The 22,249-nt window shown below is 32.5% G+C and overlaps 3 protein-coding genes across 5 annotated transcripts; all 3 read right to left on the bottom strand.

Moving 5' to 3' along the window:
* Positions 1 to 870: 870 nt before the first annotated feature.
* Positions 871 to 3,119, bottom strand: LOC103482765 (ubiquitin-conjugating enzyme E2 4-like). Its single transcript, XM_008439085.3, has 6 exons — positions 2,775 to 3,119; positions 2,550 to 2,629; positions 2,027 to 2,141; positions 1,858 to 1,910; positions 1,604 to 1,732; positions 871 to 1,248 (listed from the first exon to the last, which is right to left on the bottom strand). The coding sequence occupies exons 1-6, from the start codon at positions 2,816 to 2,818 to the stop codon at positions 1,118 to 1,120; spliced, it is 552 nt and encodes a 183-aa protein (XP_008437307.1). The 5' UTR covers positions 2,819 to 3,119; the 3' UTR covers positions 871 to 1,117.
* A 3,888-nt stretch (positions 3,120 to 7,007) lies between these two features.
* LOC103482766 (probable E3 ubiquitin-protein ligase RHB1A) lies at positions 7,008 to 10,618 on the bottom strand. 3 transcript variants are annotated; one of them, XR_007823566.1, is made up of 6 exons: positions 10,111 to 10,616; positions 8,969 to 9,116; positions 8,096 to 8,528; positions 7,770 to 7,879; positions 7,226 to 7,367; positions 7,008 to 7,195 (listed from the first exon to the last, which is right to left on the bottom strand). XR_007823566.1 is itself a non-coding variant. In XM_051089885.1 (5 exons), the coding sequence occupies exons 2-5, from the start codon at positions 9,032 to 9,034 to the stop codon at positions 7,338 to 7,340; spliced, it is 639 nt and encodes a 212-aa protein (XP_050945842.1). In that variant the 5' UTR covers positions 9,035 to 9,048; positions 10,111 to 10,618; the 3' UTR covers positions 7,008 to 7,337. The 3 variants fall into 3 exon arrangements, 2 of the variants coding, with proteins under 2 accessions (XP_050945842.1, XP_008437308.1); XM_051089885.1 differs by having other exon boundaries at positions 7,008 to 7,367; positions 8,969 to 9,048; positions 10,111 to 10,618; XM_008439086.3 differs by having other exon boundaries at positions 7,008 to 7,367.
* A 2,098-nt stretch (positions 10,619 to 12,716) lies between these two features.
* Positions 12,717 to 21,666, bottom strand: LOC103482767 (beta-adaptin-like protein B). The gene is made up of 15 exons (XM_008439087.3): positions 21,414 to 21,666; positions 20,504 to 20,701; positions 19,477 to 19,590; positions 19,060 to 19,310; positions 17,996 to 18,131; positions 17,711 to 17,890; positions 17,477 to 17,569; positions 17,171 to 17,382; positions 17,003 to 17,066; positions 16,733 to 16,912; positions 16,260 to 16,352; positions 15,528 to 15,928; positions 15,053 to 15,242; positions 14,779 to 14,982; positions 12,717 to 13,348 (listed from the first exon to the last, which is right to left on the bottom strand). The coding sequence occupies exons 1-15, from the start codon at positions 21,498 to 21,500 to the stop codon at positions 13,049 to 13,051; spliced, it is 2,703 nt and encodes a 900-aa protein (XP_008437309.2). The 5' UTR covers positions 21,501 to 21,666; the 3' UTR covers positions 12,717 to 13,048.
* Positions 21,667 to 22,249: the final 583 nt, after the last annotated feature.

Below are 22,249 nucleotides of genomic sequence, written 5' to 3' on the forward strand. Positions count from 1 at the left end.
CATTAATAGACCCTATAGAAATCTCTTAGTGGCATATATAATTTTGCTATATTTTGTAAATATCATTATTCCTTTTGCCATATTTGGAAATACCCTTCAAAAGATTAATTCTTTTATTTATTAACTTTTAATATGTCTAATTTCAGAATGTCTAAAACACGACCATTTTGATTCTTGTAACTATTGTGTTACAACTTATAAGTTCATTCACTCAAGTACATGTATCATACAGATGAATCTAAACTCTGGAAAGTACGAACTAAAACCAATACAACTTGACCCATGAATTAAACTAGTGTGCAAGACCTCATAACCTAGCCGATACCTAAACATGCGTTGAACAAAATTATGTATTTTAAATGTTTGTATCCACACCTTGACAAGAATTTTTCAAAGTCACTCGAGCTATAGGTACATCGTTATAACTTCACGAAGGTTATATAAAAGACACTATGACAATTTATCATATTCCAAGGAACATCTATTCTTTTGAATCAATAAATTTATAGTTAGATCACATGCAAATCATGTGAGTCTTTCTTATCCAACAATCCCCAAATCATCAATACAGGAATCTTCATCAGCATCATTAAATAGTTATGAGAAACACAAATATTAAAAGTTTTTAAATTTTAGATTAAATGGAAATTTAAAATAAGTTTAGAGATCAAAATATATTTTGATCTAAAATTGAGAGTGATAGTTGTAATTATACTCTCGGACAAGAGTCCACAGTCTCATACTCTTTTGTATATATACACATGCATGTGTGTGTATATGGGTATATATAATAAAAGATAAAGAAAACAAGATGTGATGTAAAATTGCTAAACTTGGGGGAGGGGAATTAAGATTCTTGGAGAGACAGAATTCAGAAATGTATCTGATCTGTTGGATTATAGATTGATTGATAAATGACAATTACATGAAACATTATATCATAGTTTTGATTAATGTACACAACCATCCTGAAAATAAAAGACAGTAGAGCCTAGGAACCTTCTCCATAGCTTTCAATTTTTGATGGTTACTGAGTTTTTTTTTTTTTTTTTTTTGTTCAATCATTTACAAAGAACATAGCAGAAGAGGAGGGTTGATGTTTGTTTTTCCATTAAAGTCAAGCATCAGCTTGACCTGCCATGGCCTCATCACCTGAGGAATAATCATCTTCACTCAGCTCCTCATCACTAGATTTCTCCTCAGGAACAGCACCGATGTCTTCTGGCTTTGCATATTTCTCACAGTATTCTGTACATAACACAGCTTAAATGTAAAAGATGAAACCGACGAGACAGGGGATGAACAGGACTCGAATGTTGTGTTTTGGGTGGGGAGTGGGATGTGACTGCTAAGTTTATAACCGTTGGATGTATGTGAGATAAAAAATGATTCATAACGATGATATCATCGTCACAGATCCAGAACACAAGTATGAATCTCTTTATAGAGGAAGCTCAGGGGTAGTAAGTCTATATCAAGTGAATCAGCTCAACATCAACAACCGAGAATTGAGTTTGCAATAACAAAAGTTTGTCGTTTCATACTACTGACTGAATCAACAGCTTACAATACGCTCAAACTACTAAGTATTCAATAGAAGTACCTTTTACTCTTTGCTCATATGCAGTGCGGTCGCGCATCATTACTGCAGCAGCTTCTCCGTTCAACGGATCCGAAGGGTTCGGATACAGGAGAAGTTGTGGAAGAAACACTTCGAAAACATTTACAAGGTCTGTACAACAAAAAATACCTGAATTAGACCACAGTGATTATAGTTCCATTAAAAATAAACCAATTGATCACCATAATAAGTACAACAGAACTTTAACATTACAATTCCACAAAGATGTTTCTTACCAAACATAGGGCTCCATGTCTGGTTGATAACATCCAAACAAACTGAGCCCGACCTGCAATTTATAATCATATATATCAATCTAAACAATCTACTCCATAAGAAGATAAGGCCCTATCCATAATAAGAACCAATGTAATAAGCTTCGATGTCAAAATCGAGCCAACTCACATTTCATCAACATTTGGATGATAAATTTTGTTGACAAAGCCAATTGAAGGTGACTTGTAAGGATAAGCATCTGGCAACTCAACCCTAATTCTCCAAACACCACCTTGGTAAAGACCTTGAAGTTTCAACCAAAACAAGCAAGAAAGGAAAAAGGGATAAGATCACAAAGCCTTTAATTAATCCTAGAAATGTACTTGAACTGGCTTAATTTCAAATGGGAAAGTCAGCAACCATCAAAACTCAAGGTTAAGAAGAACAAAACTACAATTTGAAACTAGTCAACCACACAACAAGCTTAGAAAATCAAGACCCAAACTGCAGGTTTGGTTGATTCAAACAAAGGCAAAGTATCAAAACATGTCTCAATACAATGAATCAACAAAAAGGGGGAAAATCCTAAAGAGACAGAATCAACAAAATCAACAACAAAACCCAAGTAAGATATGAGAAGTTAATCCTAAATTCACAAGAAAAACAATCACAAAAAAAGGGGAAAAATCAAAGATGGGTATAGATGATTCACTGTCTTTAGGTCCATGGAAGTCCACATAAAACTCTTGCATGCTATCATTGATTGTTTCCACCTTGTAATCACTCATCATCCTGAATCAAAATCAGCTCAGTCAAAGAAGAAAAGGGTAAAAGGGGGAAAAAGGGTAGAACCTAAAAGAGGAGAAGGATGAAACAAAACAAAGAATCCAATCGAAAAGCATGAGAAATTGGGAAAAAGAAAAAAAAAAAAGCTTACAGTTTCATCAAATCCATTTCACGTCGCTTGCTTGGAGAAGACATGGTTATGGAATTGGATTGAGAAGAGGGGAAGAGGGTAAGAGAAAGTGGAAAGGAAAGGAAAGGAAAGGAAAGGAATGAAGCGATAGGAAGAGGGAATGAAGGCTTTTTCTTACCCGCAAAAGCGGTTCAGACACGGAAGTAGTGATTCAAGCTGTATCCTTTAACATGTAAAAAAGAAAAGAAAAGATATAAAAAAGAGTCAAATTTGTTGCCTTTAAACATTTTTTCAAAAGGGTTAATACAGAAATTTAAAAGAAACCAATGGAACTTTGAAGGGTTTTTCTTGAAGCTAAGGAAGAATTTAGAGATGTTCAAGCCGGGAACCATTGGCGTCTTCAAAGTTTTGAGTTTAATTTTCAAAATATTATACATTTATTTTGTAGTTTAATTTTATTTGGTTTTTTATTTTAAAAGCCTATATTTTTATTATTTATTTTTAATTTCTTTTATAAAATTCTTGAAAATATTTACTAAAAATTTCAAAAGATTTATCGAAATTGATTGAATAATAATTATTATTAATTTTTAAAATGTCTTTTAAAAAAAATTAGGATTTATATAACCTTACCTTGTAAAAAAAATAACTAATTACTAAATTTATGGCTGATTTTAAAGAAACTTCACATGGTCAATACATTAATAACATTTAATTATAAGTTTAATCACACAACTTTCTTTAAATCACAATAATTTAAAGAATGGACTAATTTTAGTATTTATTTCGAAAGTGCCATTTTTGTTTCTCATTCGGTAGTTAAATAATTTTCTATAAATCATGGTTTAAGAAACAATTTCTAATTGTACTAAAAAAGAAGATAATATTTAATTTATTTTAGTTTTTTAAGTGTGTATATTTTTCTTGAATTCTAATTGGTTTTTTCAACTTTCAAATATTATAATTGTTCTTTAATTTTTTCTAAAAAAATAATATATAGGTGTAGAGAATTGATCGCAAGTTGTAATTAATTAAATTATATTCATTTTCACGTATAAAAAATTATGTTGATTGATCACAAATTTAATATAAAATCTTTATTTAAAAAAATATATATTTTAAATACATATATACAAATATAGTAAAAATATCATAGACTATTAGTAAGAGATACCAGTGAACACTTATCGATGCTTATTTGCATCTAACATAAACAAATGATAATAGTATCGACATTTGTTAGGTATAATTTGTTGTTTTCGTAAATAATTTTATCTATTTTATTATATTTGAAAATCACGATATTTATTAATAACAATTTAGGGATAATTTTACAAAAAAAACCCAATGGTAATGTGAGCATAAAAGGAGGCAATATTGCAAAGCTATAAGGCCACAAAGGGATACAATACAAAATAACAAAATCTAAAATCAAATAAAAAAGAAAAAGAAAAAAACTCACACACACACATATATATAATCTATTTGTTTATTATTTTATAAAAAAAAGATAGAGTTGTTTAAAGAGATGAAGGATTGGAAGAAGCTTTTATATATATATATGTGTGTGTGGTCACAAACTCAAAATAAATTAATTGTAGACCCATGTGAAGAGATTTTTAAAATCTTAAATCTTATCCTACCTCATCAAACTTTTACAATATTTACTAATTTAACTCATTTTCTTTTCAAAAAATAAAGTTAATAAAAAAATTGCAAAAAAAAAAATAAAAAATGAATAAGCTAATTGAATTAAAATAATACTATATGTATGTATATTGGCATTTAAGAGTTTGTATATGGGGTAGTATCATCCTTTTTAATTTACAGAAAACATTGAGAAAATGAAGATTTATTTATTTTTTATTAAAAAAATGATTTTCAAATAAAATAAAAGAAACACTAATTTCTTTTTTAAATGTTAAAATGTTTAGGGTTTTAAAAAAAAAAAGGCTACTTAGGTTTCTTGATTAGGAGATTCATGAATGTTCAACTTTTGTGGTTTACAACAAAACAAAAGAATCATTATTATTTAGTTAAAATTTTAAAGTGTTAAATTATCATATTAATTATTTATTCTCTAAGTTACAATGATTGTCCTAAACTTTTCTTAAAATTAATTATTACAAATATATCCCATATTAAAATAAAGCTATAATATTGAGAGGATAAAATGACAAACTAATTTTAAAATTAAATCACACTTAATCCAAATACAACTCAACAGTTCAATTTATTAAATCATATCCGATCAATCAATTAATAAGTCAAAAGTTCAAATATCTCTATTATTCGAAATTATAATGGTGGATAGAGATAGAACCATGTATAAAGAGTGAAGCTTAAACTTTGATCTAGTGGGAAGGAGCTCGGACCGCTTAGAACTATACTAAATTTGTCGGTGGGTTCGAAGGTCATTCCAATATCATCAAATCAAGCTCATTTTGGTAGTTTAATTACTATATGTTTATAAAGGTAAAGTTTTGAAGTCACAAGTAACTTCAAATTAGATTTAACATCGATAGATTTTGTCATATTTTGTAAAAAAATTTCTTTGTTATAATTACAATTACCCATTTCAACGTTTTATTAGTTGTCTTTTTAATCTCGAGAGGTTAAATTATAGGTATCTTTTAAAAAATATAATAAAACTTTAAAATATTTATAGAGCAATTTCGAAAACGATATGTCCACAATAAAAAATATTAAAAATACTCATGTAAACAACATGGTACACGATCATTTAGATTTGACTATGGTTTTGTACACAACTGTTTAGATTTGTTACACGATTGTTTAGATTTGGCTATACAATTATTTAGATTTGCATTCTTTTTTGCATTTTTCAACATTTTCTACACATTATTTTTTTTATACACGATCGATTAGATTTAGATATTTTAGTAGAAGATCTTTTAGATTTGACGAAAATTAAAAAATTCAGCTACAAAGTTTCGATTTTGTTTTAAGTAATGACAAAGTTTTAATACTAATTAATACCTTATTTATATTTAGAATGCTATGATCTTTAATACCATATAATGAGAGAATGTCTTTCTTTTTACTTTATGGAGATTTTTTCCGGGGAGAATATATCTTACGAGAAAAGATAATTGAATAGAAATGTAGAAATAAAAATCAATTGAAAGGAAATAATTGACATTTTTGGGATTGTACACCTGAAATTATTTTATAATGGAATTAGATTCCACTTTCTTTTATTTATTTAGCATAAGCTAAACACGGATTATGATAATTCTAGGTCATTGCGTAGGCAAATTTAATATCACTTTATCTTCTTGAAAATAGAGAGTAATTTTTTAAAATAATAGTATGGAATGAAAATGTAAATTATCACCATTTTCTTTTTCACAAAAGATAGAAGATTGGCCATTGCTAAAGCTTTGTTTAGATTCACAGATTCCAATAATATTCTTGAAAGGTCTAAAGCGTACCAATTTAGACCTTAATTGATATACAAGTTGTATGCTTGAAAATAAAGCAAAGCTAAGACGTCACGTTCACTCCAAATTAAATAGGTTCTATGTTACAAAAATGACTTCTTTTTCTTGGAAATATATTGAATTGCAATACAGGAATAAGTTGAAAGAGTTATTGAATGTTGTGGATAAAATTGTTACGTACAAATTTCCAAACGTTTTCATTAAGACGTTCTTTTAGTTTTAAGACGAGAGCTCGGACTTTTGACTTAAAAAGAATGATGCAATTGACATAAAATCATTCTATCGTAAAGTGAATTTATGTGAAGGACAACGACTATTCTTTTCTATATGGGACATAAATGAAGTTAACACATACCAAACAGGATGAACATTAAATGGTTTGTCACGACAAGGTTGGTAAGTTTGAATAAAATAGTGTTGCAAGCTATAAAAAGCAAACTTACAAGAGTCAGCTTAAAAAATACACATACTTAAATGATAAAGTCGGTTTTTATAATTTGAAGAAACTTAAAATTCAGTGACTATGATTTTGATAAAATCTCATGAATAGTATCTATAGCTTAGTCAAACCCTAATTATAAATATAAACTATTAAGACTAGATTTATTTTTAAAAAGGAGAAGAAAAAATGAGGGAGTAAAATTGAAAAAAAGAAAAAAAGAAGCTAAGATAATTTGCAACAAAGGACCTAGAAATATTTAAGAGAAAATGAAGAATTGCTATTCTTTTTTCTTCATTTTAATTCCATTTATGACAAATAGTAACAACCCTATAATAAATGGAAGTAAAATGAAAAACCAAGCTCAAATATAACTATATTTCCACAACTGTATTTACATCCTCCCACCAAAAGAAAAAAATAAAAAAGAAGAAGAAAAAAGCATTCTCCCAGTTTCCCCCCCATTCTATGTTCAGAAAACAAATTCACACAGAAAAGTGCAATCAGGAATGAACAACTCATTAATGAAAGAAAAAGAAAGAGAGAGAGAGAGAGAGAGAGAGAGAGAGAGAGAGAGAGAGAACAACTACTGGACGCAAAATCACGAAAAGACTTTATAACCTATACTTTCAACTTTACTTTCAATACGAGAAAAACACTTGCCTGACTTTCTTGTTCCCACTAATCAATTGGAGAGCTAAAAACCATTTCCTGCATTTCAGGAGGAGATAATTACGGTATAAGATGATTAACTAGTCAATTCTAAGATACTAATTAAATACCAATTAATCTTAATTAACAACTAAACAAATACTAAACTGAAGTACATGAATACTAATTATCTTCTAATTCCCTACGTCCAAAAATAGGTCCTTGTTAGTGCACTACGAGAATTAGATTCTTTCTCGAAATGGTGCTAAACTAACTATAAAGCAAAGTTGTATTAGGATTTAAGAGGGTTATCAATTCTAAGGGGGGAATATTCGAAATTGACATGTTGAAATTATTGTGTGCCAAATAATATAAAAAAAGTAGTGTTAGGTTTTAGAAGGTGGAATGTCTAATGTTTTTTTCGTAAGTGATAAATTTAAAAAAGCATAAAGTGACACACACCTGATCGCACACAGGACAGATATCACTTCTTTCCATCCATTCCAGAATGCATGCAAGATGAAAATGATGTTCGCATTTTGTGGTAAGTTTTGGGTTCTCTCCATCATATTCTGCACAAAACAACAGAAAGTGATGAGTAGGTGACTTGTAAATCCAAGCAATTAAAATGGAACGTGCAGCTTGAGAAAGCACTTATGCGAAAACTTGTTAGTTTAAACAACTAAAATGTCGGACATTGGCAATGGACATATAAGAGGTTTAATAAAAGTTCAATGGGTTGGTGGGTTGGTATAAGGCAGCTAAACAAAGTTTTGACAAAACTTCACCTTCCAAACAGATGGGGCAAACATCCTCTTCTTCAATAGGTAGGACAGCAGATTCTACACCCTTTGAAAGTTCAATTTCAGATTCCTTTAATGTGTTCACTTCAAAATCTGTATGCTTCTTGCAATCTGATTCATCGACGCCTTCACATTTGGCTGATGCTTCGCGAGTGTTTATGCATGCTGTTTCTTGAATTGTGTTGGAATTTGCTGTCTGAGCTGCAGCTTCATTCTTATAGCTGCCAATTTCTTGAGCCACAGGTGGAGTAAGTGGACTTGTTAAAACAACATCATATGGCATAGGCAATGGAGGTGATCTATATGTGTCCGGAATTGATGTATCTAGATTTGTATCAACTAAAAGCCCTGTTGAAAATGCTCGGGGAGTTCTAAGTGGAGATGACAAAGGAACATGTTCCTCCGATGCTCTTGGGTACTGCATCAAAAGTTCAAAACTTAGATTCATATAAACTGAGATTTCAGCAAGGAAGTTGACAATGGAAAGAAAATTTTTCCACCATGATAGTTAACAAAACCATAAACCTCGACCAGTCCTAAGTTCAAATAACAGAAACTATAGCTTTCGGATGTATTTGCTAGAATCACTTAAATTGAAATTTGCAACTTACATGATCTATTCAAATTTAGTTCACAAGCATCTCCCCTGATAACACCCAATCTAAGTTGATTTATGCTAAGGAAGATGACTACTACAGCCGACATAAAGATGCTGAATTATACCAAATAATGTACAGAATTACTTTTCAGAATTCACTCTCGAGTCTCGCGCTACAATCAATTTCAGTTTTAGCATCAACCGATGTTACTTACATTAATCGTCACACCGGAGCATAAAATGAAGAAATAAATACTAACATAATAGTAGCCTGGTGCAATATTTGATTCTGTTCCTTTCGAAGAACAGCAGCAGCAACCTCCCATTTCAGCTTACTTATCTACAAGACACACCAGAAGACCATTGGTAGTAGTCGCAATGTCCTCAAAATTCTACAGACTCTCAACCCTGATACAGAAAACATTATAAATCAATTTGACTGCGAACATCTTTTGAGGAAAGACACATGAAGTTCATGAAAAATCAAAAACTTCATTAGGAGACAGGACAGGTCTACAAGTGTATATGACAAAAGATAATTGAAAACGTGATCAGAGAATCACAGATTAACAAAAGCTAGTGGCAAATATGATGAAATAATCATAAATTATCCTTGGAAGAAGCAGTGAGCAGAGTACACCGCGACCTAGTTTACACTCAATATTGGAGTTGAAAATCTCATTAAGAGTTAAAACTAGAACCTAAACAAGGAGCAAACACAAATGATATTTGTTCATATTTTTTTTATTAGTTTTGTCGAAGGAAACAGGAATGTTGCCAGACCGTAAATGAAGGAAAGGCCAAAAGAAGTTCAATAAAGCATGAATCTGCGGGGAAAAGCCATTTTCAGCTGAAGTATTCAGCTCCCATAGCTAGCTAAAGAGGAGCATTACAATCTTGAAACCTTCATCCTTTAGAGGATCAAGTGAAACTAAAAGAGGAAGAAATTAATTCTAAAGAACAAATATAGCCCTAGTATAGACAGATTCATCTTCAATTATCCATTATGAATCTCAAGAACTCTAAAATGAAATCACACAATATATCCATCTATCTTACCAAAACAACAATGAATCCAATAAAGCAAACTAGACCAGCGTCAATGCAAAGAAGAACTCAAGCAATAACATGACAACAACAAAGTAACAAGAAGCCGAAAAATTCGTATTCTCAATTAAATACCGATAAAATTCCAAACGGATGCAAACAAGTAAATCAAACAAATACATAATCAAAGTAAACCTACAGACCGGAGAATCCAAAACCACCTCAGCTCCAAAAAAATCAATACAAACAGCCAAATAAACTCACGAATACATATTTTAGCTTCTGATCAACCAACAGTCACCAGAATCAAATTGAAAAGAATAACAGATATATAGTCCTGGAACTAAAACCTTACCGGTTCACGCCGAACTCAATCGATTCGTAAAAAAGCGATTGAGAATTGAATTCAAATTGAAAAAAAAAAAAGAAAAGTCACAGCTCGGTTGACTCCTTTTCAGAACGCTCCTCTTTCGGTTCAGGCTATGGCAGGGAAGCAGAAAAGGCACAGAAAAAGCTTCTCTCTCTCTCTCTCTCTCTCTCTCTCTCTTCTAGAGAGAGAGAATGTTTTGGTTTGTTTTCGTGCGCGAGTACGACTCTCCACTGAGTATAAAGGTCAGGAGGAGGAGGAGAAGAAGAATCAAAAGTAAAACAAACAAAAACGATTTGATAAATTAATAACAAACAAACAGTCTTCCTTGAGATCTTATTTTCTGTTTGGATGAATGGAAAATCAAACTTTTGGTCCTCTAGGTTTCGGTCACCGCCGGAGAGTGAAAGTTCAACTTCTAACGGCCGCCGCTGGAGGACTCAAAATTCGGCTCCCATATCAAAATGGAATAAATTGATATCAATTTTGTTCATATCTTGAAGAAAACGTGTTTGGTTTAGGTTTATTTGATTCCATTTATTTTTATTTTTATTTTTATAATTCTTGAGTTTTGAATTTTAGTTATTATCCAATAAATTTCCTAAGCTTAGCATTCCCTAAATTTAAAATTTAATCAAACTAATAAGATTTCCAAACAAATTGATATGAATTTTAGTCGGTTAATATATGATTTCACATTAATTTTGTTTGGTTTAGTTTAATTGGGTGAATTAGGAGACGTTTGGTTTCACTATGCATAGTCAAAATTTAAGTCATTTGGGGATTTTTAGTTTATAAAATATCATAATTTTATTTTGGGGAATTTAGCCTATAAAATATTATTATTGTGTTGTTATATTAAAAATAGATAATTAGTTTGAAATAATAATCATAAATTAATGGAATGTAAATCATATCATGCAGATCAAGTTAAGATTTGACATTAAATTAATTAAAATTGCTAAATATATATAAACATCATTGAGTTGTTAAGATATTTATTTGTTTTTTTATATTCAAAATTCAAACTCCATTATTATTGTGTTATTATTGTGTTTGTTGTGCTAAAAATAATCAGCAATCGTAGTTTGATTCAAGTCAAGTTATTAGAGTGTTTCTCAACCTACTTGTTAAGTTGATTCGAGTATGTCGTTTTTGAAAATTGTTTAAATAATTTTTTCATAATGATCTCCTTTAGTTGAAAATTATTTTCTTTAACTTCGACATGAAATTTGAAAAGAGTGGTTAGAGAAAATAAAAAATACATATAGATAAGAAGTTGGTCTCTTCTCTTTTAGAGAATAATTTTTTCATAATGGTCTCCCGAAGTGTTGAATGTAAAAGTTAGTGCAATTAGGGTTTCGATATTTGAATCTGGAGGGTATAGTGTTTTGATCGTATTGGTTAGTTGAGGGCGGTATGACTTTAATTGGATTTTATAGTTAGTTGTTGAATGATAGAAGTTAATTAGGTACATAAGAGATGGTTAAGTAGCAATAAGTTTCATAAAGGGAAATAAGTTTTGTGGGTTTGGATCTTTGTGTTATAAAAGTGTTGGATTATGTTTCCTTCCCCCACACTCTAAATGGTCAATGCTGCATAATTAATGATGGCAAGATCTAGCAATTTTGGATTTTCATCATTTCTCTCATATTCAATTATCATTAAATGGCTTTGGTGTTTGAAGTTCAGAACAGATATGATTTAATGTTACATTATTAACTTTACTCTCATTTATTAACTATTTACGTGATCTTATTTGGTAATCATTCTATTTTTTTTTTAATTCTGATTTTGTTTTTCTGCTTTTAAGAAATAAAATGTATTTTTTAAAGTTTTTTTTCTTCAATTTTCCTTCCTAATTCTAAAAAAAAAAAGAGTTAGATATCTGCTTTTAAAAAATTAATTTTTAAAAATAGAATAGTTTTTTATTTTATATATATATATATATATATTATAAATAACATAAAACAAATTGGTTATCGTTTGGCCTTTAGTTTTTTAACATCATTTCCGATTCTAAATTTCTTGTTTTGTTGTCTACTTTTTAGTTTTTACAAATGTTTTAGAAAACATGTCAGGTTTTGAAAATTAAAAAAAAATCAATTTTTTAAACTTTAACTAAGAATTTGAGATTCTTTATTAAGGTAAGGTAAAAACTATAATGAGAAATTGAGGAAAACATGTTAAATTTTAAAAAACAACGAAAATCTTAAATGTTGACCTTTTCCAAAATACCAATACTTCTTAGCTTTCACTTCAAGTTATGCCTCAAGTATTACCAAAGCATTGCATATTAAATTTATTCTTCTAACTTAGACTTAATAATAGAGGGAAGAGTAAAATTGAAACTTAAAAAACATTTTAAAGAAATAAATTTCTAATTAACTTAAAAGAATAAATAATGTATGAAAAAAGTACGGTCTATAGTAGGAACAGTTCAAAAGAGTACATATCAATTATTATTAACGCGGTCAGATAAGCTATAAATGAGTAAATATTTTATAAAATGCTCTAAATAAAAACTTGTAAAAGAGATGATAAAATGGTTATCATCAAGTAAAAGAAAACAAAGGAAGGCGAGAACAAAAATGTAAGCAAATGGCTTTTTGGTACCACAACAATTTTCATTGCTCACAAAATAACATTCTATCTTCAATTAGGACTACATTTTGTCTAAACTATATCTTCAACTTCAAATATTTGCAGCAACAAGCTCATAAAATTACACTTTCTTGTAAAAACAAACTCTTGAATCTGAGGGGGGAAAATAGTGAGAAAATCAAAAGTCTAGGCAAAAGCTAGAATTCAATCTAAGTTCAAGAGGGAGGGAGGAAAAAGGATACAAAAAGGCCAGGCAGAAATACCCAGCATGGATTTACAAATACTCAGTGTAGAAAAAGAACAAGAAAAGCACAGTTTTAAATCAATCCTTGAGAAGAGTCTCCAAGGCTTCAAAAAAGAGGGGTGCCATGTCAATGTTTGGGGTTTTGATAGCGCATTTCAGGCCGGGGCTTCCGATAACTGTAGTCAGTTCAATCAAGAATGGGATTCCTCTAGGTATTTTAGTTGAGAAGTAGAAAACGTCCTGGTTTGCATGCTTTCTTTTGGCAATGAAGAACATGTTTGTAGCAGCGAGCCGTTCCAGAACAGCTTCAACATTGGTTAGAACAATGGCAGGGAAGTCTTTGGAAACTTCGTTTGAATCTGGGAGGGATCTCCAAGTCTACAATGGAGGGATTAAAATTGATTAAGACTAAATAGTTAATGGATGATCTGTCCAAATAGACACAAAAAAAAAAAAAAAAAACAGTAATCTAGAACTATGTATTAATGAGTCTCAAACAACTGTTTACCCCAACTACATCATCAGAGCATTATTTCATTAATTGTCCACTTTACTAACTATGGCAGGGCCCTAATCACGTTGAATGTAGCAGAGCAAATACGAAATTATGTAAGGAACTCATCTCCTCTCAAAAGTGGGTTCATTAGTTAGTCGATCTCAAAATGAAGAGAGTTTTGTTGGGTGATATGATAGGAGGAAAAGTATACCAAGGAGAAGTTGAGAGAAAAAGGAAATACAATCAGTACTGGGTATTTTGGGGTCCATTTATAATTTCAAGCGGACCCCGTTCATGATATCTTGGACACTTGGTAGAGGAAATTGGCAGCTGTTAACATGGAAATGGCCAATCAGTTTATACAGGTGAGGGAGAAATTTTGAATAATGAAATACGAAGGGAGGTTTCTATGAAGAAGAATACATCACTGAAGTACTGTTGACTTTCTCCCTTTTTTTTTGATAGGAGCAGGAAGAAACTTATAGGAGGGTTCGGACAAGAGACGTCCAGTGTAAGTGAACGATGAAAGTAAAGTAAGTTCAAAAGAACAGTCTAGGTACTCCAACCTAGAGGGGCCAAAGTCACTTTGACTCTTCTCGATGAATATAAGGGGGTTTGTGGTAATTATCCACTTGTTTAAAAATTTTACATTATAAGTCAATAGTTAATTCTTTCTTAAAAGTTTTTACAGAAAAAAAATGCCAAACTATTTACAGAAATAGAAAAAAAAATTGTTAAACTTCTATCGGTTTCTATCATTGATAGACACGAATAGATTTACACCCGCGTTTATCAGAGATAGACTTGTATTAGTGTAATACTTCTATCAGTGATTCAATGTCTATCTAGGCCGTAAGAAATATAGAAAATTTTGCTATAGTTTTAACTACTTTTCAATATTTAAAAAGCCCCCCTTTCTTTTTCCTATAGGGTTATTGATTTAATTTATCCCTCCTGTTAGTTTGCTCTTTATTTACTTTAAGTACTTTAAGTCTGGAAGTTGTCTAAATCGTGTACCATCTGCTGGCATACATTTAAATTTGTAAAGAGGAGAAAAATGAAAATTCAGACACCCCACAATTTTATAAATAACAGCATTACTCTACCCAGAGTAATGGTTGACCCCCCAGGTGTGCATTCTATGTTCATCAATGGCCTCAAGGAGTAAGCAAAGCAAGAAACCAACATGCCATTTATAATAATCAATACAGGGGAGGAGAAAAAAGGAAGCAGCTGAAAACGTTCATTAAGGCCTTCAACAAAAGATTAGAAGGAAAGAAAAGAAATTGCGACTACTGACTACCGAGTTTACCTCAAGAAAGTTTGCACGTTCCATCCTCCCATCATCAGTGAAGAAAATGTGCATTGGGATTTTATCATTGAAGTACCACACTTGTTGTTGATTGTTCTTCACGGCTACCTGCAAAAGTGAACTTGGGGGACCTTGTGACATATTTTGGAATACCACCATAGGCAGGAGAGTATTTACAGCTGACCCAGGTTGCAACGGTTGAACCTAGATAGTAAGAAAAAAAGTTAATTTCATACGTGGAATAAACAACTCCACACTGAATAAGTAAATCTACCTGTAAGGGTCCTGCAGCTGCGAGGCCAAAGGTATTCTTGTTAAACTGGATCATGAAACCATCCAATGTAATCTGCGTATTGTTCTCAAACAATAAACTGTAAAATACTTGACCGTCCACTCGTGTGAGCTGTGCACTAATTTGTAAGCCTTGGGCAGCAGATGCTGGTAGAAGAATGGGCAAGGGAGGGCTGCAGGCCAGAATACACATTAAGTGCGAGTTACAAAAGTCACTAACGCATCTTTACATTTGTCATCCATACTCATACACTTTGTTTTTGTCTTTCATTTTTATTTTAAAAATGAAAATGATCATTGCTGTAATCAGAAACCTTACTTGACTGTTTACAATACTTATTCACTTGCAATATAATTATTTCAGGCACTGCTTAAGAGTCCTAGACCAAGAAGTAAATGCAAACTAGCCTCAATTTGATGTATACCCAGCAGATAAGAGAGTATCGGTTTTGACTTACCCAGCAGGAACAGCAGACTGATCAACGGGGGCAGTAGCACTGTTATCCAATCCAATCAAGTCTCCAAGTAAATCCGGAACTGAAGCTGGAGGTGGAGGGGAAGCTGAGCCAGGGGCTGTTCTCTTTTGTACGGAATAAGGTGCATCTGAAGTAGTTGGAGGCGATGCACCACCAGCCTGCGAAGGAGATTCTGAATACCCTGCATCACTTCCTTCAGGATAATCTTCTTCATCTGTTTTCTGAGCAGTCTTTGCACGGGTCACAAATGCTTCAGGGGGCTTGTGATATACAGAGGATAATGTGGCAATATTGGCAAGGAGCTCATCTAGGAGTGATGAATCAAGCAGATTTGAATCATCGCCAATTACAGGCTTCTCCGCAAGAACCACATCCTTAGCTGCCTGCAAAATAGAAAATACTGGAAAACTGAGATTCATGTAACCAGCTATCAAGTAGTGAAGAGTGAGATAGGGTTGGCGGTATTGATCCTAATAAGTTTTATTAAAAAAATAATAATAATAATAATAATAAGAACAATATTATTATTATTATTAAAAATAATCATTACATATTACTAATTTTCTTCCAGTCATATATACTTGAGGATGGATCTTTAAAAACTAAGCCATGGTTCTGCCCCAAAAGTCTTTAGATTATTGTTAAACAAATGGCCATACTTTTGATGTTAAAATGACAGTGAAGCTGAAAATAAATGATGGGCATAGTGCAAACCTCAGGATCAGTTGATAGGAGTCGCCAGTAGATATAAGCACGGTCCCGCAAATCAGGATTGTCAGTCTCCACAGTAGCATTGTTCAGAACAGCCTGTAAACAGACATGAAGTAATGTTTATTGGGTTGATATCTAGGGACTAATAAAGTGCGCCAGACAATTTCAAAGTTCTACCATATTTTCATTTTATTAGAGAAAATTGACACTGGTCATTGTGCTCACAGACTGACAATGAAGGAATTAGTTAATAAAGAGATACCAAATAGCCATTGGATACTGAAATTCCTATGAAGCAAAACAATTGATTACAAACAGATTCTTCCATGTGATTGCAAAAGCACATGCATAATTGCTGGAGGCAAGAACTCCTAGACACGTGGAAACTAAACTCATTTGAGGTTGTAACTAAACGGCATAACCTGTGCTTCACCAATGCATTTGGAAATTGAAAATTATGCTGGTAAAGAAATGACCTGAATCATCTGCTGTGGTCCCTCAGTTGGCTTCTTAAGGAAAAGTTTGACGGTTGCAGTCAGCAATTGAAGCTGGACTTGTGCAGGTTCCTCGGGGAAATTCTCCAAGAAGCTTTCAAGAAGTTCATCAGCATTGTCAATCCTCTCCGCATATTCTCCAATAATCCAGATCATTGATGCCTTGAGACAGAGAGGTAAACATAAGACAAAAGTATGACTTCAAGAGACTGAACCACTTGCTTTATAGAAATATAATTGCACCATAATTACCTTGGCTTCCGGCTCATCCAACGTGTCTAAGCTTTCACAAAGTGTTGCAATGATGGACTCATAACTGTAACAGAATAAAGATTCACATAAAGCCAGAATGATGAAACAATCATTCCATCAGTGAATGCATAGTTGAAGGAATGGAAAAAAAAAAAAAAAAACACTTACGTGTTGGGATATCTTCTAAAAATATCCTTGATAACTATAATAGCCTCTTGAACCACGTAGTTCACTTTAATTTTGATCAACTCGAGCAACACACTTATGCATCGCTCAGCTGCCCTCTCTAGCTTGATTGCACACCTACCAATTGCACGGACAGCTTTTCTTACAAAATCTACATCTACTTCAGTGGCATACTCCTTGAATTCCAGCAGAACCTGAAAACATCATAATCAAAAGGGTGTCAATGTATGTTCTATAAACTTTAATAGACACATCGATAAATAGATAATGCTCATGAAGAATGTGTACCTGGTCTATGTTCCTGTCAGATGCAAGCTTAATCATGATCTCTAATTTTTCCATCTTTACATAAATTGGGTCGTTGTACTTACAGAAGAAAACCTACACAATGGAGAGAAAGCAAAAAAGGGGAAGTAGTTGTAAGCTTCTAGAAAACTGGCAACACTCATCTTCCTGTTAATTTTACATCCATCTTTATTAAAAATTACAAGCTAGCATCATGGTAGCAAAATTATCACCGACCTTAATTTCATGTGCGAGAATGGTAGGGCGTTTTTGTACTATAAGGTTAATATTTCGCAATGCAACATATTGTATCTCAGGTTCTGCCGAAAGCAAGGTAACGAGAGGAGGAGCCATCTTTTTGCAAAGATTTCGAACTACATCAGTGCTAGTGATCAGTTCCATTTGTTGAAGAATCATCTATCAAAGCAGAAAGTAGAAAAAGAGATCCAAAATATTAGTTAGGTGAAATAACTTAGACTTCTCAAAACCAACGGCGTCTATATGGTGGAGAAACATATTAACCTTCACAGCTGACAAAACAACAGCACAATTAGCATGTTGTAGCCGTGGAGTAACTCTCTCCATAATATTCTCTGCTTCACGAGCATCCTCTGCTTTGTATCTAGAAAGTGCGTCCAGTATAAAAACTTGACCCCATCTGGAGAAAAAAGTCGGGTTACAGTAATTATTTTCAGGGAGAAAAAAAAAAAGATAACACTTGAAACAAAAAATACAGCAGAAAAGAACAGTCAAAGAATATCTTCCCCACAAAAAATGTAGATGCCATTATCATTCTAGCTCCACGATGATGGCATTAAGAATTGTCATTCAGTTTGAGTTTTGTGTGGAATTGGGACAGTTAGACTATGATTGTGGAGTTACTCTTGAGTTTAACTATTCAAGAAAAGCAAAGTTTTGCAGCATGTTAGTTTCATTGCTATTTTGTAGGGCAAGAGAAACAAAAGATTTCCTAAAGAGGTGGTGTGGTCCGTGTGACAAAGTTTGGGAGGTTGTGAGGTTTAATGTCTCCTTGTGGACATCGATCACTAGGACTTTTTGTAATTATGATCTTGGTTTGATTTTGGTGGATTGAAGTGCCTTCTTGTAGATTTGTCGTTTCGGAACTCCTTTTGTTGGGTTTGTTTGTTATGCCCTTGTATATTCTTTCGTTTTAATCGATGAAAACTTAGTTTCTTAAAAGAATACAAAAAACAAACATTAAGAAGCATTGAGGTATGTCCTTGCTACAAAAATACAAAAGCCAGCCAACATGAGCTTAGCTCAACTGGCACCTGTATGTACCCATGAATAAAAGGTCTTGGGTTAAAATCTCCTCACCTCTGCGTTTATTACAATACCTTTCAAAGAAAAAAAATGCAAAAGCCAGAATGATAATAACATTACTCCCCAACACAATGTCCACAACTAAATGTAGCACATAAATCCAGAGACTTTGTGATGTTTCTAGCACGTAATCATGTAGATAGCATTCAATTGTGTAATTTAGTGAAAAAATTTAGAAGAGATAAATTTTCTTATATCCTATTGGGTCAGAGTCTTCACAAACAAAGCAAAGCAGCACTTACTCAGTACACTCATTCAGAGCTGTGAGAAGTTTTGACAGCGTGTGACTTGTGATCTCAAAGATGGGTCTGCTACTATTCTCCTGTATCTCAGCAAGAGCAGCCACAGCATTTGCAACAACCATTGGATTGTTGTCTGATATCAAGTCTTTGAGAGATTCCAAAAAACCTCTGTCCTCAACTAACTCGGCATTTATATCAAAAAGTTTGGCAACACAGATGGCAGCTGTCTTGCGGACATAAGGGTCATCGTCCTGTCAAAACGTTAAAAAGAACCAAAAGATTAGATACTGGAATAAAAATCTAGAACCTTGAGTGAGAGAGAGAGAGAAGAAATCAAGCAAAGCCTAAATTAAGAATCAGAAAGAAATACTGAATTTAAATAGCAAAAAGTATGAAAATGAGCCAAAAGTAAACAACCTTAAGGCATCTCTGAAGAGGATCGCACAAGTATTCTGTAATTTTATCCACACGAATGCATCCCATTGTCCTTACAGCTAAAGCACGAATTAAAGGATTTGGATCTTGTGAATCCTGCAAAAATAGACATTAGAAAAATTTGTCCTAAAATTTCCTAACAAAAAAGAAAGTCAGATGCATGATGAGTTTCATTGCCCATATATCTATTAAGTATTTAAATAAAATACAGTTAAATACAGATCAAGCAGATTAACTTCAACAATCAAGATTCATTTATCTATGCAGACGAAGATTAGCTTCAAAAATCAACATTCATTCATCTATGCAGACTATGGTCAATTGATATAGAACTTTCTGGATGTCAGGTCCCCATATCCTAGACCTTCTACAACCCTCAGTCAAAAGCTATCACAAAATTCAATTTCTGTTAAAGAACAGGAGTTCTTCTAAGTTGGATTATTTTTCTTAAAAAATGGACTAGTTGCTTTCTCCCCTGGCTGGTCAGTATAAATTAACTGTCTGTTGACAGCAAACTGTTTGCTATCTCAATGAATGGAAATCAGAATATCATCAATTCAAAAAGGCTGGTGACACAAACATATGGAAATTTCATAGGTATAGGTTCCAAATATTATGAACTCCCAAAAAAAATATGATAGGGAAACAAGAAAAGATGAAGAGCCTCCATCTCTCGTGGATCAATTCTTTGCCACTTTTTCTTTTTTGTCTTTCTTTTTCACATTCACGAATCCTTCAAAATACCAAGTTTTAGAGCAGAAACAAATAGAGAACCAAAATTAAGCAACTTTATAAAATAGTAATCTGTTTCTTTGCAGTTCCATAAGTATTATATCTCAAATGGGGTAGGGATTTGAAGTTATGACCTCTGAAAAACTAGAAATGACTCGACTTCTAAGTTATGCTCATGTTTGTATGAGGTCCCAGTAAATCACTTGACTCCAGTATACCAGAAATAAAGATAACAAAATTTGGCAAAAGGCAGAAGTAAAAAAATTTCAATACATACTTTCACAAATGTGTTCACGGCAAGAATGGCTAGATCGGGCTGGCTTTTAGCATAATTTATTAGATACAAGTAGACCAGCTTTTTCAGCTCTAAATTTTCAGTCTGCATACAATTTACAACATCTGTGAAAAGTGATGACACATCCTTCCCAACCGTCATTGCAGCAATGACCTTTTTAACCGCATCTTTCCTTTTATCCTGCAAAATGTTTTAAACGCTACTTCTGAGTTCCAATGAGAAACACAGTTTAATTTAAAAACAAACACATTTTTTCTACAATCAAGACCAACTTTTAGAGACACTTCACGTCAAAAGAAAACATATTCTATAGAAGGAGTTTGATCCAATAAACCGCTAAATCAATCCAAAACCTGAAGCTCGTCATAAAAAATCGAAAATCTTATGAATGTCCCGTTCAACTCTCTTAACTATTAACCACATAGAACCAGTCAGTTCATTAGTTATACTAAGATGATTGGAAATGCTTTGCTGATTGGAAATGAAATGTAGAAAATAAGAAACATAAGCAGCGTTAAGCTTTCAAGCTGCTTTCGTTTGCTTATCGTCTTAACCTGTATAGACTTGATAGCCAGCATCTAAACTAACATTGAGTCATATAACAATCAACAAATTCACCACCACACGTTTTTCCTATAGCATCAAAAGCTCTTTAATGAACACACTGAAGGTCGTAATTCAATATATTCAGATACTATCTTTGACAACAAAGATAGAAAACCCCAAACCCAACAGATCTGCGACTAACCCATTAAAGACGAACACCTGAACTAATAATCAGCTGAATTGATATAGATTGCGGATCATGAAACGAATACGTAGACATTGAACTAGCAATAGAAAATTGAAGCAAAAGAGGAGTAAAACAGAGAGATGGAGAGGGGAGAAATGCCTTGTACTGTGAATTAAGCTCCTCTTTGAGCTCGGGGATTTCACCCTTTTTGGTGGTGGAGAAATACTTGGAGTCATGGCCGCTCATGATTGTGCGTGAGATCCCGAATTTTCAGAGAGGATCAAAAATCAAGTTGAAGAAAAAGAAGAAGAAGAAGAAATGGAAGGAAGGATCGGAGTTCGTCGACAAATGAAGAAGAAAGGAAACTGCTGTGCTTTCTTCGTCTCGATTGCTAGACCAGATGAGATCCAAGCCGGTTTCTCAAAACCGGTTTCGTACTCGTCCACCCCTCAACTTTTTGTACTTTTTTCATTTTGACCCCTTGACTTTTATTTATTTTCGTTTCAGTCCTTTTGTTTACTTGTAAAATAATCTCTCTTCGTTATTGTTATTTTCTTTTTATTGTGGTGTAGGTCCTTTTACTTCTTAATTATTGTAAGTCTAATATTTATCAATGGAGTGATCTATTAACAAAAAAAAAAAAAGTTTTAAATCGGTGTAAATAAAACTTTTTTTATGAGTTCAGCTCAACTAACACTTGAGTGTATATGAAGATAAGAAGTTTCAAGTTTGAATCTCCCATTTCCAAGTATGCAATAATTTAATTAAACATTTGAATTTGAAACGGACCCATAAATATACATTGAGTATGCAATTAAACATCCATCAACTTACTACTTAAAAATTGTTACAAAGAATTTAAAGGTTATTTTCAGCGAACAAAAGTAGTTCTAGAGACTAAATTGACCATTGTTATTAATTTGGAAAAACTATATTTTAGTCTCGTCAGTAAATTTAGAGAATGAATTATTTAATTCCACGATTATAATAATAGA

This window comes from Cucumis melo, chromosome 9 (assembly GCF_025177605.1).
Source record: "Cucumis melo cultivar AY chromosome 9, USDA_Cmelo_AY_1.0, whole genome shotgun sequence".
In the NCBI taxonomy this organism is placed as follows: Eukaryota; Viridiplantae; Streptophyta; class Magnoliopsida; order Cucurbitales; family Cucurbitaceae; genus Cucumis; species Cucumis melo.